The following is a 16786-nucleotide window of genomic DNA, read 5'->3' as shown; positions in this document are numbered from 1 at the left end:
TTCACCAATTTTTAAAAGATTTACCAAATTTTTAATTTTGATTTTCTAAGAGTAATCCACATTTTTAATGTATAAATTCATTCAAGTAAAAGATCTGCTATTAAACATGGCAAAAAGACATTGATTTAAGGCTTTTTTTTCAAACACTCTTACATTACACTGACACTACTCACCTGAGGGAATATACTGAACATTGCAGCTAGCATTTCGAGAGTTGATTTCCTTCCTCCCTCGTATTCGTATGTTAACTGAGAAACATAAAATTCTAGATACTTTCGTATCTTCTTTCCGAGAGGATAGTCCAGTAAAAACTGTGACATTAACTGCAAATTGTGGAAGTAATGAGTACTGGATATTAGCTATAGTATATATACGGTATATATAGTATGGGCAACTTGATCAATTGAGGGTTGGTAAAAAATAATAAACAGAACTTTCTCTGATATTATAAGATTTGTTCAATAAATATTTTGTCTTTGATACAGACTGGCTGATTAAGAATCAATGGGGAGGTAAAAGACATTGGCTAATATGCAAGAATGCAAATTTTGAGGAATGCTATAATGATAGTAAGATTGAGACACAAGCCTGTCATGTAGTCCCAAACATGGAATATGTTTTTTGTGTCAAAATGCACTACAGTGTATATGTCAGTATAATATTACACATAAAAAAAAGTCAAAAAGAGATGACAATCAACGTAGGGAACTGCCACATGGCACAAACATTGATGTAGCAATGTGACATCAATGCAGCAACAATGCAAGTATGTGTGGTCTAACACACAGCTGATGAACACTGTTTAATACTACATGTACCATCGATCAAACTGAACAACCCACCAACGATACATTATATTTCTCAGTCATTTGTTTTCTTGGATTTGTGAACATGCATTCCACTTTGGATTTGAGTACATGTATGTTGCTATACCAGAGAATACTTTTGTATTATTGATGAGTGCATTCAAGAATACTCTCAGTGCTCTAGTGGAGTGAGGTATCATCACCTTTAGAATTTAGCATAATAATTTGCATCTCACACACCTGTCTGCATTGCACTTGTATATTATTGGCTTCTGATATGATTGACAACTCTGCCACTTTCTCCATTACAGTCTCTATCTCTTTACATTGTAGTTTCCGTGACAACATTGCCTAGCAACCCAAAAAATACATTTATATTGATGAGCACTGAATCACAACAACAATGTATATTTAATAACACATAACTGGTTAAAATTCAATGTGTCTTGTCATACATAAGACCATGAATTTTTGTCTATCCTCGGGGGCGGACATCCGGGCATTTTCACCGCCTGGCAACCCTCGCGGTGAAAACAAAGTCCCAAAACTCGCATAAAACGGTACTTCGGGATGATTGTTGAGACTCCTCCGAACAGTGCAACAAAATTAGCTCTACGTGTGTAACATATATAAATTTGGTTGTTCGGGATTACTTTAAAGTTGAGTTTGTGTTGTTTTCTCGAATTTTCACCGGCTCGACCAGCATTCCACAGCAGCGCGCACAGAGCCCATAGAAATGCATGGTACAGTGGTGCGCGTCTTAGCAACGTGGAACGTCTGTGACGTAGCTCCGCCCCCGAGGATAGAAATATTTGCAAAAAACATATTTCTAGGAACTTGTGAGATCTTGTGTGATAAGCAAATGAGCATGTCAGAGGTCATGATGTACATTCTAAAGTTAGTACATGTATCAGAGAGTGATGATAAAGAGCTGTACTAATAAAGTGGTAATTCAAAAGGAGATTTAATAAACTTTTCACTGTAAAAAACAGTTGTAGCGCGTGCTTTCTCTGCTTTCTTACTTTAAGTAATGGAAACGCTGTTGACTGCCTGGTGGTGTCATAGATATCCTCCTCCACAAAACTTAGTAATACTTGCAGTTGATCTTCAGTCAATTTATATCGTTGCATATTCTTCAGAAACATTGTCATCGTCTGAAATGATTATAAAGCTTTTAGAATAATATACAGATAACGACCCAAATATTAGCCTGAGCACAGGTGATTACATCATTTGAAGGAAAAACGTTCTTCTTGTGCAAGATCTCAAGCGTATTCGGACTGTAATATTTTTATTATAGGAATCTCAATTGATTATTATATTCTTTTCAAAACAATGGCACATAACATCAGTTATTGTAACCTAGCTGAACAAAAATTTCAAAAAAATCAATATATGCATACTTGGCTGACAAGTACATGTATTGTGGTAATCAGTGATTTTTTGAAGATTAATATATCTACCAGTTGGCCACCAGAATAAATGATTATTATTTGTAACACGAAAAATAATTGTCAGTTTTGAAATAGAGCCACATGAGATAATACTCAGTTCACAGAATTTGGAGTCAGTCGCATCTATCATGGTTTAATGGACAAGTTCAAATATGCTCACCTTAAAGCACCACTGTACTAGGTGCAAGTTGTCACCCTTTGGTGTTCCACTTCTTCCATAAGTCTTCAATAGTTGAAATAACAAGCCAGCAAGTTTACCGGCTTGATCATTCAACTGTGGCAACGAGTACTGTATGAGACGACTTAACGACTGTACAGATCCTATTATCACCTGGAAATGCAATACCAGTTATGTGTCATTGACATACATGACAGGAAAATACTTTGAAATATTACTTATTTGCATGTTAACTGAGCAAATTCAGAATTGGTGATTTTCCGTACAATTGCGAGATCTCGCGAGATGCATGAAAGATGCGCGTCGAACGTCTGCCGCAAAAATCGAACGATTTGATTTTGAACTAGAATTTCTTTATTTCGTAGCTTACATTGACCGGCCGATCTTCGACAGAGAAATATTGCTTCCGAATACCCTTACTTAATCGAAATTGCCTATCATCAAATGTGGACAGCACATTATTAAGCATGGAAATGTCCCCCGAAATACTTTCGCGTTTGTTGAATCCCACGCGATGTTTGACGCCACTACGACGCTATGACCTTTGTTTGTCCTGTTTTTACGTTCGATTTCACGCATTACGCGTGATTCTCGCAGTGAACGGAAAATGGTCTATTTCGACTCTAGTTTGTAAACGACCGACAGCTTTTCTGATTACAGGTCACAAACACTATTTTATGTTTGGGGTCCCGATCTACATGTGACTACAATGATGTATATTTTGTCATACCTAAACCTCAAGTTATCGCTTTCTCATGAAGAAAATTTACAAAGAAATCAAGTAATGAATATTTTTTCCTTCTTTCTAGAGTTCACTGAGCCTAGTACACTATTGCCAGTGTTGATTTAATTACAGGTCTTCAGTCATTTCACTTATCATAAACATACTGTAAAATACTTTATTTTCGCTTGGAATTTATTTTCGCTGAAGGGATGATTCCGTGAAAATAAAATCCAGTGAATATACCGGTACTTTTTTTCCTATATTTCACATTAAACTCATCAAAAATCAGTAAAAAGAAATTCCATACAAAACAACCAAAAAACCTTTTCAGGGAATATTAATTCCAGCGAAAATAAAGTATTTCACAGTACCACAGTTTAATGTAGTATAATGGTTTTTTTTCACTCACCTTGGCATATTTAGATTGCATACAGTCTATCAGCAACGGTGCCAGCGGGTCTAACATCGATAAATGTTCACTGTCGCTACCAATAATTATGCCTCTCTTTAATGACATATTTAGTAACTGTAAACAAAATATTATCATTATATATATTATAACATAAAGTTACATTCTGTAGACAAGCTTTTTCATAGTTCTCTGTTTCAAAAATTTCAAATATTTTCGAATGATAAAAGATAATTTATGCATAACCCCACACAAAATGTTTGTGTGTAGTATATAGCATTCTAGGTAATTCACGGTAACTCGTCTTTCGCTATTTACACTCCCACAACATTTTCTTTTATTGAGAAAACAACAACAACAAACAAGCCATGCATGTCACAGTCCCAGTTAGTTATCGAATTTAAGATATATAGTTTTGTTTATAGTAATATAGCTGGAATATAAACATGTCAGGAATATGATGATTGCTCTGGAACAGCATTAATTAAAACAAAATCAGGCATTTTGAATATATTTGAACATAGTCAGTCAAAGCATGTCAGAGATATGGCTCTAGAAGCCCATTCATTAAAAAAAATGGCCACTAGTCAGCGATTTTGAATCCGATCTAAGAAATAAAATAACATGCACCAGGAACCCATAATGTTTAATGTATGTACAAAGTTTGAACAAAATCCATCCATAAATGCCAGAAATGCTTGATAGTTGATAATTTGTTAGCACAAAAATGGCCACCATTCGGCCATTTTCAATAGGATCGTCAAACCAATATATCTGTATATCTATGACATGATGTATAATGAATATTTAAAATTTGAACATAATCAGCCACAGCAAGTCAGAGATATGGTACTAGAACCACATTCATTAAAACAAAATGGCCACCAGTCAGCCATTTTGAATCTTATTTGAAAAACAAAATGATGTGCATCAAGGTCCTATAATGTCCAATGTATATAGCCGAGAAATGCTTTATTTTGATGATTTTTAGAACAAAAATGGCCGCCATCGGCCATCTTTAATCAGATCATGAAACAAATTGATGTGCATATGTATAACGTCATGTATGATGTATGTGTGAAGTTTGATTGTGATTGGTCAGGCATTTCTAAGATACAGAGCCGGACGCACGGAGGTCAAAACATAAGTCCCCGCTATCGGACAGTGTCCGAATGGGGACTAATAAACAAGGGACTATATGCAAGTCTATGGAACAAGGTAGACCATGAAGTTCAAGTATATCACAATCATGACAAGTTTATTAGCATATGGCCTGCTGGGTAAATTGCAGTCACCTACAAACCCAGGTACATCATCACTGATCATCGTCAATGGATAAATTCCTACCTGTAATCCAAATTCTACCAAAACATGTAGATTGGTTTTCCTATGTACAGTTGCCTTAGGTTTCCTCTGTGGTGTCTGCGGCAATAGTAATACACTGTGTTGTTGGTGTTTAGACTTGGTAGATTTTTTATCTTCTCTGTAGTGGTAATGGTAAATAAAGTAGTGTTTAAAAACAAGAAATGCAATGACTAATCAAGTAGTGCATGTTTGCTGCTGCATCAAATGATGATGTGAATCCTCCTGACATAAAGCTTTGAAATGCACATACAATTTATCCCCAAGATGATTGACAATGTTCATGTAATGTATTTGATCTCTTAGGAGCGCATACATGTATCTTTGATAGAGATGATATGATGGATCATATAAATCCCAGTATATCATCTTTTAGACACACCTCTGTCATAAATGCATGTGCAACTAAAATATCAAACATTACTTGAAATTTGCATGGCAGTTCGCACAGAGCCCATAGAAATACATGGTACAGAGTTGAGCGTCTTAGCAACGTGGAACATTCTGTGACGTAGCCCCGCCCTGAGAATATGTCACTATGTCACATGGTGCGAGGTACGTCACCGACCATTTGAATGTTACTTACTGAGTGTCTTTAATCATGAACGGTAACGTCTGCGTAACGATACCATGTATGAATAATAATATATCCTTCGCATCTAGACATTTATTCTCCAGCAAACCAAGAGTAAATTTTCTCAGAACGTCTTCTACTTTCTTCACAGTCTTATGACTGTGTGTGTTATCTAAAACCTGTAAGGAAATACCACAAAATAAAATTGAGTGTATTTGTTATCACAAATATCTGCAGTATGGCATATAAATGTTGAATTGAATCTACTCAACATCTGGCAAATTAGAGGTCCTATCAATAAGGTCAACAAAGCAATTGTGAATAATTGCTAAAACGTAATGATATTTCTATTAGGGTATTAGTGTGCAGTTAGAAGGGAAGCTAATATTTAATTCATTCCTCTAATTTTACACAGTATCGTAAAAACTTGACGTTAAAATTCTGCCTACTCCTGCATACTGCCAATTTTTGTAAATTATTGACTTCTAGAATATTGACCGACCGATCACAGAACTGTGCTGTTTTTGGTTTTCTTCAAAATTTGTCCACATCAGATTTTTTTCTTGGAACAATGGATTGACTGTAATTTAGGTTTTAATTATAACAAAAAAAACCATTCAACTGGATTTTATTTTCACTGAATCATTCTTTCAGTAAAAAATGTATTCCAAACGAAAATAAAGTATTTTACAGTAACAGAAAAATAGAGTATATTCACAGCAAAGACTTTCTGTCTTCGTAAGCACAATCACATTAATGGCAGCGAAAATGTAATGGTTTAAATGGCATTTACAATAATCATAAATCAAGTATACAATAATTCTATCACTCACTGTTTTGATTGCAGAAATTAACTTTGTCAGATGAGTTGCGGATATATACTTGGATAATATATGGTATATATCGTAACTTTTTGAACTTCTAGCTTCCATGAGATTCCTCGTAATAGCTGCTACTTCTTTTTCTTCGGCAATTTGTCCGAACAACTCATCATTACAAATCTGTGAACGTAGAAAAAATCATTTGTCATGGCTGGACGCCTCATAACCGGCTGGTACTGGCCTCACACGTGGCTGGTTGCATTGGATTATTAAAACCTGGCAACGTAGTCAGCAAACCATTATCAATATTATTATTGGATGAGTCAATCACTTACCTGTATAAGCATATCAACACATGTATCCAGATCACCAGGTTTGAGTCCATCACTTATCCCTTGTAACACTGCGTTGATAGTAAATGTCAGTACATGTTTCTGTAAAACATACATAACATGTGTCTGTGAGCAGGCTGAAAATATTTCAAATTCTTATGTATGAATTTGAATTTTTGTGCTGGCATTAAAGTTACTGGGTCTGAATTCAAGTTTAATCTGCATAAGGTGAGCCGGCTCTTAACTATTTCTGGACCAGCATTCAAATATGCCTGTATGTAAAGGTTACTTTCAATTCCCACTAATCAAACACACACACTAACGAAATGGCTGCCAGTGGCCATTTGTAAATAAATTTAATTATAACTAGATTATAAATGATTTGTAAAAAAAGTGAATTTACATAACATCAACCCTTTTTGAACACCAAAGAAAACCTTTATCAACCCAATAAGCCCAATTATTATTTGGTCCTCAACTGATAGAAAACTGATAGAAAAAAACTTAAACCACAAAAAAATATTTAAATGGAAAAATGTACAGAGCTCAAAGCATTAAATAAATGATAGTAAGCAGTAATAACAAAAAAATCTTAGTTTCACTATCTTGATGTTTTGAACAATTTCACAGGGTTTTAAGTTAACAAACTTAGTCGGGAAACAATGAGTCCTATTATTATTTTACCTACTCATGTGGATCTAATTAAATTTTACCGATTAGAGAAAATCGCAAAATTAAAAACCAATGAATAATTAATGTGTTTACAGTACAAGTAGTTACCTGATAGCCTCTAGTCAAGGTATGTTGTAATTCACCAATAACATTTTTAATATATTCCGTTCCTAAATAAGACATGACCTTGATCAATGTTGTTCTACTAGATTCGCGTATATCACTGGACCGACTTTTTAAAGAATGACACAGCTTCAAAACAACTCTGTAATGATAGAATGATAAGTTGTAATACATGTTAGCGATGCACATTTCAATTAAAGAACAGAAGATATCATTAAAAAATGAACAATATGCATAGTATCAATGCAATGGGACGTGCTGTTTTCAACAAGAATTCAAAAATATCATTTTTCACCATAAATGATTGTGGTTTTTAACAAGAAGTCGAAAATATCACTTTTTACCAAAAATGACAAAAAATATTCACCCAAATCAGAGAATTGAAGATATCATTACAAAATGAACAAATCTGAGAGAGGTTCACATGAAGTACCATACCTATATATGTAATATCAAAGCAATTGGACTTGCGGTTTTTAACAAGGAGTTGAAAATATCACTTTTTACCAAAAATGACAAAAACATTCACCAAAATTAGAGAATTAAAGATATCATTACAAAATGAACAAATCTGAGAGAGGTCCACATGTAGTACCTATATATGTAATATCAAAGCAATTGGACTTGCGTTTTTTAACAAGAAGACGAAAATATAACTTTTTACCAAAAATGACAAAAATATTCACCAAAATTAGAAAATTGAAGATATGATCATGAAATGAACAAATCTGAGAGAGGTCTACCCAAGGTACATACACACCAAGTATCAAAGCATTCAGGCTTGTAGTCTTCAAGAAGAAGTCGAAAAAGTAAAACATTGACACGGACGATGATGGACAATCACTCATATGACAAGCTCCGCTCGACAAAGTCGACAGCGGAGCTAAAAAACAGCGTCCAAAACTATTTGGGAAAATCCATAGATTGAAAAATGTTGTTTATTATATAATCGATGTGGATCAATAGTTTGAACAACATTTTTGTGAGGGAGGGGGGGGGCAAATTTTTGTTGGCCAGTATTTTGCACATTTTGTAACAGCAATTTGGTCAGTACCAGTATTCCACCAACAAAATTAATTATTTTCGAAGCATTAACGAGTCTGGCAAGATAACTATGAAGTCCTTATTAGTTCTCATCTCTTCTCATTGGTAATTAGATTCATCTGAATGATAATTTTCATTTACTGACACATACTGTACTATAAATGTGTTCTAAAAATGTTCTGTTTTCAATATCAATATATTAATACCACCACACTGTGAATTGTTATGTGTATCATTTTAACAGTCTTGTATTCAATGCAGTGATAGAGTAAATGTTAAAGTTATTCACCTTTGTATATGTTGATATCTGACTTGCACTGGTAACGCTAATAACAATCTTATTATTGCGATCGCTAAAGGTATACGTACAATCTCAGTATCCGTGGCAACATGGCTACGAACTGAACGATGTTCATCATCGCTATCGACCTACAGAATAATATCAAAGGACATATATAAGATATTTTAATAAATTTATTTTATTTTGATTCTGATTCTGATACGAATTTGACATATTTTTAAGTGCTACCAAAATCAGGGTTGATGATTACCCAAATACTTGACGAATTACAAAATTGTAAAAAACAACTCATCATTACAAATCTGTCATACCTAATATTAAACTGTTATTATTAATAAATATTGTGTATAAACGCAATAGGCGGGAATAAATTGCGAACGCCGGGACAGGAAGTATGGAGTGCCGTTGACTGTCTGGTGCTGCAATTCACTGGTAAGATTTCTTACCAGATCTGGGTACTTTCATCTGCAAATGAATAGTCACGCAGATGTCTATCATTTTATCGTGACCAATCGTGAAAAGGGTCAGGGATCGCCGGCTACTAGGATCGCCCACGACTTACGCAAAGTTTGTCTTGACTGTACTAATACGCAATTGCGACACTTTCCACAGCAGTTTTTGATATCATGTCACTAGCAACTTGAAATCCGAGGACTGTCGACAGTCTAGGAATGAAATAATGAAACTACTTTTACCTTCTGGGTTAGACATTTCTCAAGTTTTGGTAATATCTTGTTTATTATGGTATTATATTTGGATTCATCTGCAGCTTGCTCAGTAACTGTAATGTGAAGACGCATTTCATCCATTAAAGATAACAATTCTACAAAGCAGAATATAAATGAACTGATCTCAAAACCCACAAGTTAGATACTGTATTCACTCTTGGTAATAGTTTTTGGTTTAACCAATCAGGATGAGTCTAGCAAATTATGATCAGATATACCATACCTGATTGGATTGAACTACAGGTGCCCAATTGTGTTGAAACATATATATAAAAGACAAAATTTGATACGTCGAAAAAATGTCAAAAAACAAGCTGCTCTCTGAATGGTGTGACTGTAAGGAGTCAGGGTTGGGAAGTTAATCAGGCACAAATAGCAAATAGGCAGAAGCATTTACTGTACCCAAGTAACACCATCCCTGATTGGCTTGACATGTTGGAGTCTGGGTTGGATAGCCAATGTATAGGAAGCATGTAAATTACTAACTACCAAATAACACCTTTTCTGATTGGCTCAAGTTTTAGTTGTCAAGGTTGGATATAGCAAATAAGCAGAAGCTTTTTTTACTGTAACAAAGTAACACCAACTCTGATTGGCTAGACATGCTGGAGTCTGGGTTGGATAGCCAATGTTTAAGAAGCATGTAAATTGCTTTCTCTAATTATTAACTTTTCTCACCTGTTTCATCATTGTTTCCAGTACAGCCCTCATCAACATCTTTAGGGTTTGTTTTCATTGCTGGCTTATAATTGGTCAAGTCAAAATGGAAACTGTCCAAAATATTTGCTAATAATCTGAAATAGAATTCATTTTTATCAACAATATCAATGTATGTATAACACAATAGAAGTCTGTAGATTGAATTAATATACGAGTAATGTCCAAGTCATCCTCATCATCCTCAATCAAATATTACAATACCAATAATAGTCTGACAATGTGCGATGATCTCCAAGCTGTTTTATATCCTAGATAAATTCTGTGTTTTTTTGCAAGATGATATCAAATGATGATCAACTTTTTCTTGGATTATATTTAATCAAAGACAACCACATAAAATATTGAAAGTACATTTTCTGACTATTTACTATCGGTTGCTGGAAATTTTAGATGAAAGAGATAAAAGATTGCTGACATCTCACCTGACTGTCATCTTCTGAGGCAATGTGTCAGTCATCAACAATCCAAGGTAATATTTCAACACTTTGATGTACGGTTGCCATGGTAAACACTTGGTAATAGCACCAATGGTCAGAGTGGCATCCAAGACAAGCTGATGATTTTTACTGAGGTTGGCATCAAATATCACACTGGTTGCTAATGGCAACAAAAACGTCTGCAGGACGTACGTCCCTAGTTCCTTGGTCTCACATTTTTGAGCGACCAGACGAAGGGCTCTCATTTGACGATGTTGCTGTAAGAAAAAAAGTTGAAGATTAAGGTCAATGAGATGAGCTTGAAGATGAAATGCTAAAAAAAAGTTACCATATTATCAAAAATACAAGTGCTTAGAAAACCTATAAATAGAATAGTTTTGGGATATAGCGAGGAGAGTATACTTTGAAAGAGGGACTGATTGTATCTCTAAAGATGAGGGGCACAACGTTTATATGAAAATAAACTTTTTGCTGAATTCAAAATGCATGTCTTACATTCTTATGAGAGAGAAGCTGTTAATAGCCAATAAATTGGCACAGATAGTAGTAATTATTTTGTGTTTTGTGTTTTTTTTTCACAAGATTTAAAATTATAGCATTCACAGTGTAGGAACAATATCTCATTACCTCATAAAGTGTTTTCCATAAAATGAACCCCTGAATTATACTGTGAACTAGGAGTAACAAAAATAATTTGCAGTATCTCACCTGTATATGAGTAATGTTTTTAAAGAAATCCTTCTCAATATCTTTATCATGAAGAACTTGTAAATCTTGAAACTTATTTGGGAAGTATTTCACCAGTTTGGTCAACAGTAGTATGTATTCATGTCGTACGTTCTGAAAATATATCACAGTATTTAAATTAGGCATAGTTTCAATGTTTCTTACTCATGTTTGTTATATGTATGAATTCCTTTGTGAGAAAAACTAAACGATTCTCCCTTGCTCCAAATTTCTCCACACAATTTACAATTTAAAAGTGTTAGTAAACAAAGTTTAAACAACAAATCATATGGGAAAGTAAACTGATCAGTCTGACACACTAAAAATCAAAGAAATTGACTATAGTTCAGAAATCACAAATCCGGCTACCTTGTCTATTTTTAGTTAATGACTAGCACAAAGCAAGGTAAAACACAGACCTCCATCTTGTTGCCGAGTCCCTCCTTTATTGCTGGTATTATCATCTGATTCACACATAACTCAAACAAGGACTGTAACTTGTCACTTGGCTCCTTGGATATTCTCTCTATTATTATTTGTAGAATATTTGAAGAATTATCACGAAGTGACATATCATCAACCTAAAAAAACATGACAATATATAATATTATTATACATCTGTCAGCGTAACGCTCTAAGTTACAGTGTGACGTAATTTTAAGTTATTTTACAGGGTATTTTCATCCTACCATATAAGGAAATGCGAATTCCAAATATGGAACGATTACGCACATAAGCATCCTTTAATAATAAAAACAAACATGGCAGCCCCAAGGGTTTGACTTCGCGGACCCCATACAAAGTGGTTTGCTCAATCTGTTCTAAACTTTTTGTATTTCGGCATTTCCATGATGTACTATTGGGAAGAAAAGATTTATAATAATAAGGTTATTACGAGGATACCAAAAAGTATGCACTCAGACAGTATGCAGTTGCATCGACCTCTGCTGCGCATTGGTCAATACTCCCACTTTACTGTCTTTGTGCATACTTTTCGGTATCCTCATAATAACCTCATATTATAACATTATTATTTATTACAATAAAAAAGATTTATTTACTGAGTTTCATTTCAGAATATTGAATGTTGCTGGGATAAATTTATTGATTTCTGAGAAAACATCATCAAATTCTCTGGCTAACTTTGCATATTCAAATCTAGTTTAGCTCATTTAGAAAATACAACGACTAAATAATTAACTCTTTGAATGCCAAATTCAACTTTTGTGTCACCTTCCACAAATTAAAACCTGCCTAATTTTTTTCAATTTTTTTCCAAATTTTCGTCAAGACCTGTATCCAGTGAGGAATTATGTTCAACTGATTCAAAATTATCAACAAAATTATAGAAATACATAGAAAAAATATATAGGATATGATGTTGAAAATACTCATGGGTAAAACATAGAACCATAGAACCTGTTGAAAGGGTTGAGTCATATACGCGTTTTGTTAGTGAAAAAAAAAATGACAAGCTGACGGAATCTGGTCTTCATAGAATGGAGCAAAGCAGTTTAATGGATATAGAATTTGAATTGAAATTCTGTTTACAAAATTTAGGATTAAGAACATTAATGATAGAATGGGATGGGAAATACCAAAAGATCCTAGTTCATTTGACACAGAGTAATTGACTTGCATATGACTGTGATGAAATTCTGTCTTGTGAACATAGACAAAATTTCCCGCACCACATTTGAACATCCAAATCACTATCATATTCTTAATGCAAATTGGATTGGAAATTGATCTCACACATTTGTGAATATTTGAAAAATAAACTTTAGATTAGTGAAATATTAATATCAGAAAGTAACATGTGATTTGTGACACAAAAGGTGCAGATTCTGTATTACTTTGGATTTGGACTTATAAAAATTATATTTTTCATCGCATATCACCCTAGTTGTCATAGTAACAAGAGAGAAGAGAATCAAAAGCAATTAATAACATTATTATAATATGAAATGACATTACTTACTTTAGATATAAAATAGAAGCAATTGTGCATAATGGGTATGATATAGTTCAAATCTACGTAATCCATTTCTGTGACTGTTGAAGATATCTTAGTATATGCCGATATTCTGACAGTGTAATCAGGCTCTTCTAACCGGCGTCTATCCACCTTATTCAACTACAAAACACATGAAGTAGCGACTTAGTTTTTATTATTATGATTGTGTTGAAAATATACCTCTTTGGAAGTTTCTGATGCAAGTGATATTCTGTTCGTGTGTACGTTCACCAAATTTTCGTTGTAAATGATAAATTCATACTAGGACCAGTAGAGAACCTGTTTACAATGGGTTCATTTATGTGCACTGAGAACAGTACAAAGTGAGATGTTATTTTCCTGAATCTAATGAATGAATAAACAAATGAACGAACAATACCAATGATTGAACAGTCAGCTCGAAGATGATCTGAAAGTATCTATGATTTGAGAAGAACAAGTCAACCACATACAACATCAAGGTTTGCGCCAGTGTCTCTGTAAGACGAGTCCCACTTACAAAATTTTAAGAAATTGAAATTTGACCCTGGATAACTTTATTAGAGATTGGACCCCAGCTTGCCTGAAAAACTGGTTGCCTCTTCAATAATTTGAGTCTGGGAAGCAAAATATTGGGTTAACGCAATCTCTGCAACATACATGTAGTATTTATCCTGCCATGTATTCGGTGCTATCTACATGTACGTGCTTTACTTCGTATGCATGTATCAGCAGCACTTATTCACTGTCATAATGCTGTACCATTACTCCCGGTTTTCACCATCCTAGTACAGACAGATCTGAAGACCTTTGCCACAATGTCTGGCTTAGCTGTGTGATGTGGTTCGGTGTGGACAGGTTTCACGCTCTTTGCACGTAATAATCTCAGTTATTAATTAAGCATCCTTTTTTCTATGGCCGCCAGGAAGACATGCCATGACGTGAAGCTAGGCGATTAGGTGTCGTACGCGAGTATTGTGTCACACACACAATACATGTTTACATTGATTTGATATAGTATTTACCCTGATGTGTATTCGGTGTTATTTCACTATTGTACAACACCCAGTTTATATTATGTTTCAAGACATCAATGGTTACTAATCTATGCGTACATGGAAGTACCAACCTGTACAATTAACTGACAAAGTTCAGCAACCTTCTCATCAGCAGCACCTATCAATGTAATTATATCGCAGCAAAGAGATCTTGATGGAGTTGTTGATAACCATGACAACAGTTTGCTCAGTGGTCTGTAACAATAAAATAATTTCACATTTCCAATCAATATATTATATATTAAATTAGTAGATCACTTACTCAATCAAGTGTTGATTTCAATAAATTACTGGTTGAATCTAGTCAGGGTTAATCTAAAATTATTTTCAACTCTTATACGAATATTCAATAACAATAATTTTAGTGGTGGTTGAAATTTTATGTTTAATTTAGCCTTAGTACTAAAGTTAAACAAAAACCGAAAAAGTGTACCTAGACTTGTGAAAAAAAAATTGACCATCAATGAGCCATTTTGAATCAATAACCAATCATGGTTGATGCCAATATTAAGTTTTAATGCAATCTGTCCAGGCATGCCTGAGAAACAGTTGATATCATGACAAATGTTAATTTTTGGTGTTTCTTGTGATTAAAGTGGCCACCAGTCAGTCAAAGTCAGCCAAAAATTAATTAACGTTTGCCATGTTTCCCATTATGACTTGATTAGTCAAGACATGTCCAAGAAATGATGAAGGACGAATGCATGGACGGACTGATGGATGGACGGATGCATGCATGGATGGATGCATATAATTCTTCATCAGCATTACCAATGCTTTGTGGTAATTATATTTATCAACAAAATGATAATATGAAAAACAGTTGTCGGAATTGCTGCCAAATTCAACAGACACACAATATTTACGATACTGAGAAATGTTGAATGGTACATTTACCTGAGAAAGTTTTGTGGATTTTTACAATGAATAATTAACTTCTTAACAATTCCCAGTATTTCCAATAATAAATCCTGTAATGGAAAACAAATCACAAATAATCAGAAGACATTGTTAACACATCGTCTGCTCAAACCCTCCACAGATAGCTGAAATGAATGTAAACAAGCAGCCTGTTGGCTGAGATAGTGCCGCTGTTATCAATGCACATTTCAATTAAAGAACAGAAGACATCATTAGAAAATGAACAATATGTATAGTATTAAAGCAATCAGACTTGCTGTTTAAAAAAAAAATTTGAAAATATAACTTTTTATCAAAAATATTCATTAAAATTAGATAATTGAAGAACAAAATCATCACGAAATGAACAAATCTGAGAGAGGTCTACCTGTAGTACCTATGTAGTATATAATATCAAAGCAATTAGACTTGCGGTTTTTAACAAGAAGTCAAAAATATCACTTTTTACCAAAAATGACAAAAATATTCATGAAAATTAGAGAATTAAAGATATCATCACGAAATTAACAAACATGAGAGAGGACCACATGTAGTACCTAGATAAGTAATATCAAAGCAATTGGACCTGCCGTTTTTAACAAGAAGTCGAAAATATCACTTTTTACCAAAATTAACAAAAATATTCATGTAAATCAGAGAATTAAAGATATCATCATGAAATGAACAAATCTGAAAGAGGTCCACATGTAGTACCTAGATATGTAATATCAAAGAAATTGGACTCGCGGTTTTTAACAAGAAGTTGAAAATATTACTTTTTACCAAAAATGACAAAAATATTCATCAAAATTAGAGAATTAAAGATATCATCAAGAAATGAACAAATCTGAGAGAGGTCCACCCAAGGTACCTTCCTAGAAAGTTTCACAGCTATACAGTTTGTGGTTTTTAAGAAGAAGTCGAAAATGTAAAGTTGACGGCGCCAATGGTCGACGGGCACCGACGAACAATCAATAATACTATAAGCTCCGCTCGACTTTGTCGACAGCGGAGCTAAAAAATGGTGCCAGTAGGCAATGTGCAACATTTTGCACATTTGTCTGCAGTTATACTGTAAAATACTTTATTTTCAATTGGAATTTATTTTCGCTGAAAATTCATTTATTTACATTCAACACATCAGAATCAATGAATGTAAACATCATACAAAACAGCCAAAATATTTTTCCAGCAAAATAATTTCCAGCTAAAATAAAGAATTTTACACTTACATGTATAATTTTTTTGTTAATTTTGAACTAAATAGACATAATTTTTCATTATCTACAAATTGTTTTAATCACTTTCAAAAAAAATATAAGATCACAAAAGTTAATAATAATTGGTATTAAAAAACAATATCAGTGTTTTGATACATTAGAGAAAAGATACATTCTTATAGTTGACACCCAAAAAAAGAG

General features: G+C 33.8%; 1 protein-coding gene across 1 annotated transcript in view; it reads right to left on the bottom strand.

Moving 5' to 3' along the window:
* LOC100378126 (small subunit processome component 20 homolog) overlaps nucleotides 1–16786 on the bottom strand; it is a 51656-nt gene that overhangs the window by 6993 nt on the left and 27877 nt on the right. The window contains exons 32-50 of the mRNA XM_085507358.1: nucleotides 15363–15436; nucleotides 14537–14660; nucleotides 13393–13548; nucleotides 11831–11992; nucleotides 11394–11525; nucleotides 10671–10942; nucleotides 10207–10322; nucleotides 9496–9581; nucleotides 8789–8928; nucleotides 7441–7597; nucleotides 6664–6762; nucleotides 6341–6508; nucleotides 5520–5686; nucleotides 4919–5054; nucleotides 3572–3688; nucleotides 2421–2591; nucleotides 1829–1960; nucleotides 1047–1157; nucleotides 174–323 (exon numbers count right to left, since the gene is read on the bottom strand). Of these exons, the coding sequence (XP_085363484.1) occupies nucleotides 174–323; nucleotides 1047–1157; nucleotides 1829–1960; nucleotides 2421–2591; nucleotides 3572–3688; nucleotides 4919–5054; nucleotides 5520–5686; nucleotides 6341–6508; nucleotides 6664–6762; nucleotides 7441–7597; nucleotides 8789–8928; nucleotides 9496–9581; nucleotides 10207–10322; nucleotides 10671–10942; nucleotides 11394–11525; nucleotides 11831–11992; nucleotides 13393–13548; nucleotides 14537–14660; nucleotides 15363–15436 (2670 nt within the window). The remainder of the gene's footprint in view (nucleotides 1–173; nucleotides 324–1046; nucleotides 1158–1828; nucleotides 1961–2420; nucleotides 2592–3571; nucleotides 3689–4918; nucleotides 5055–5519; nucleotides 5687–6340; nucleotides 6509–6663; nucleotides 6763–7440; nucleotides 7598–8788; nucleotides 8929–9495; nucleotides 9582–10206; nucleotides 10323–10670; nucleotides 10943–11393; nucleotides 11526–11830; nucleotides 11993–13392; nucleotides 13549–14536; nucleotides 14661–15362; nucleotides 15437–16786) is intronic.

This window comes from Saccoglossus kowalevskii, chromosome 13 (assembly GCF_978046115.1).
Source record: "Saccoglossus kowalevskii chromosome 13, keSacKowa6.1, whole genome shotgun sequence".
Lineage (NCBI taxonomy): Eukaryota > Metazoa > Hemichordata > Enteropneusta > Harrimaniidae > Saccoglossus > Saccoglossus kowalevskii.
The sequence above is the reverse complement of the archived record's forward strand: the minus strand, read 5'-3'. Positions and strand labels throughout refer to the sequence as shown.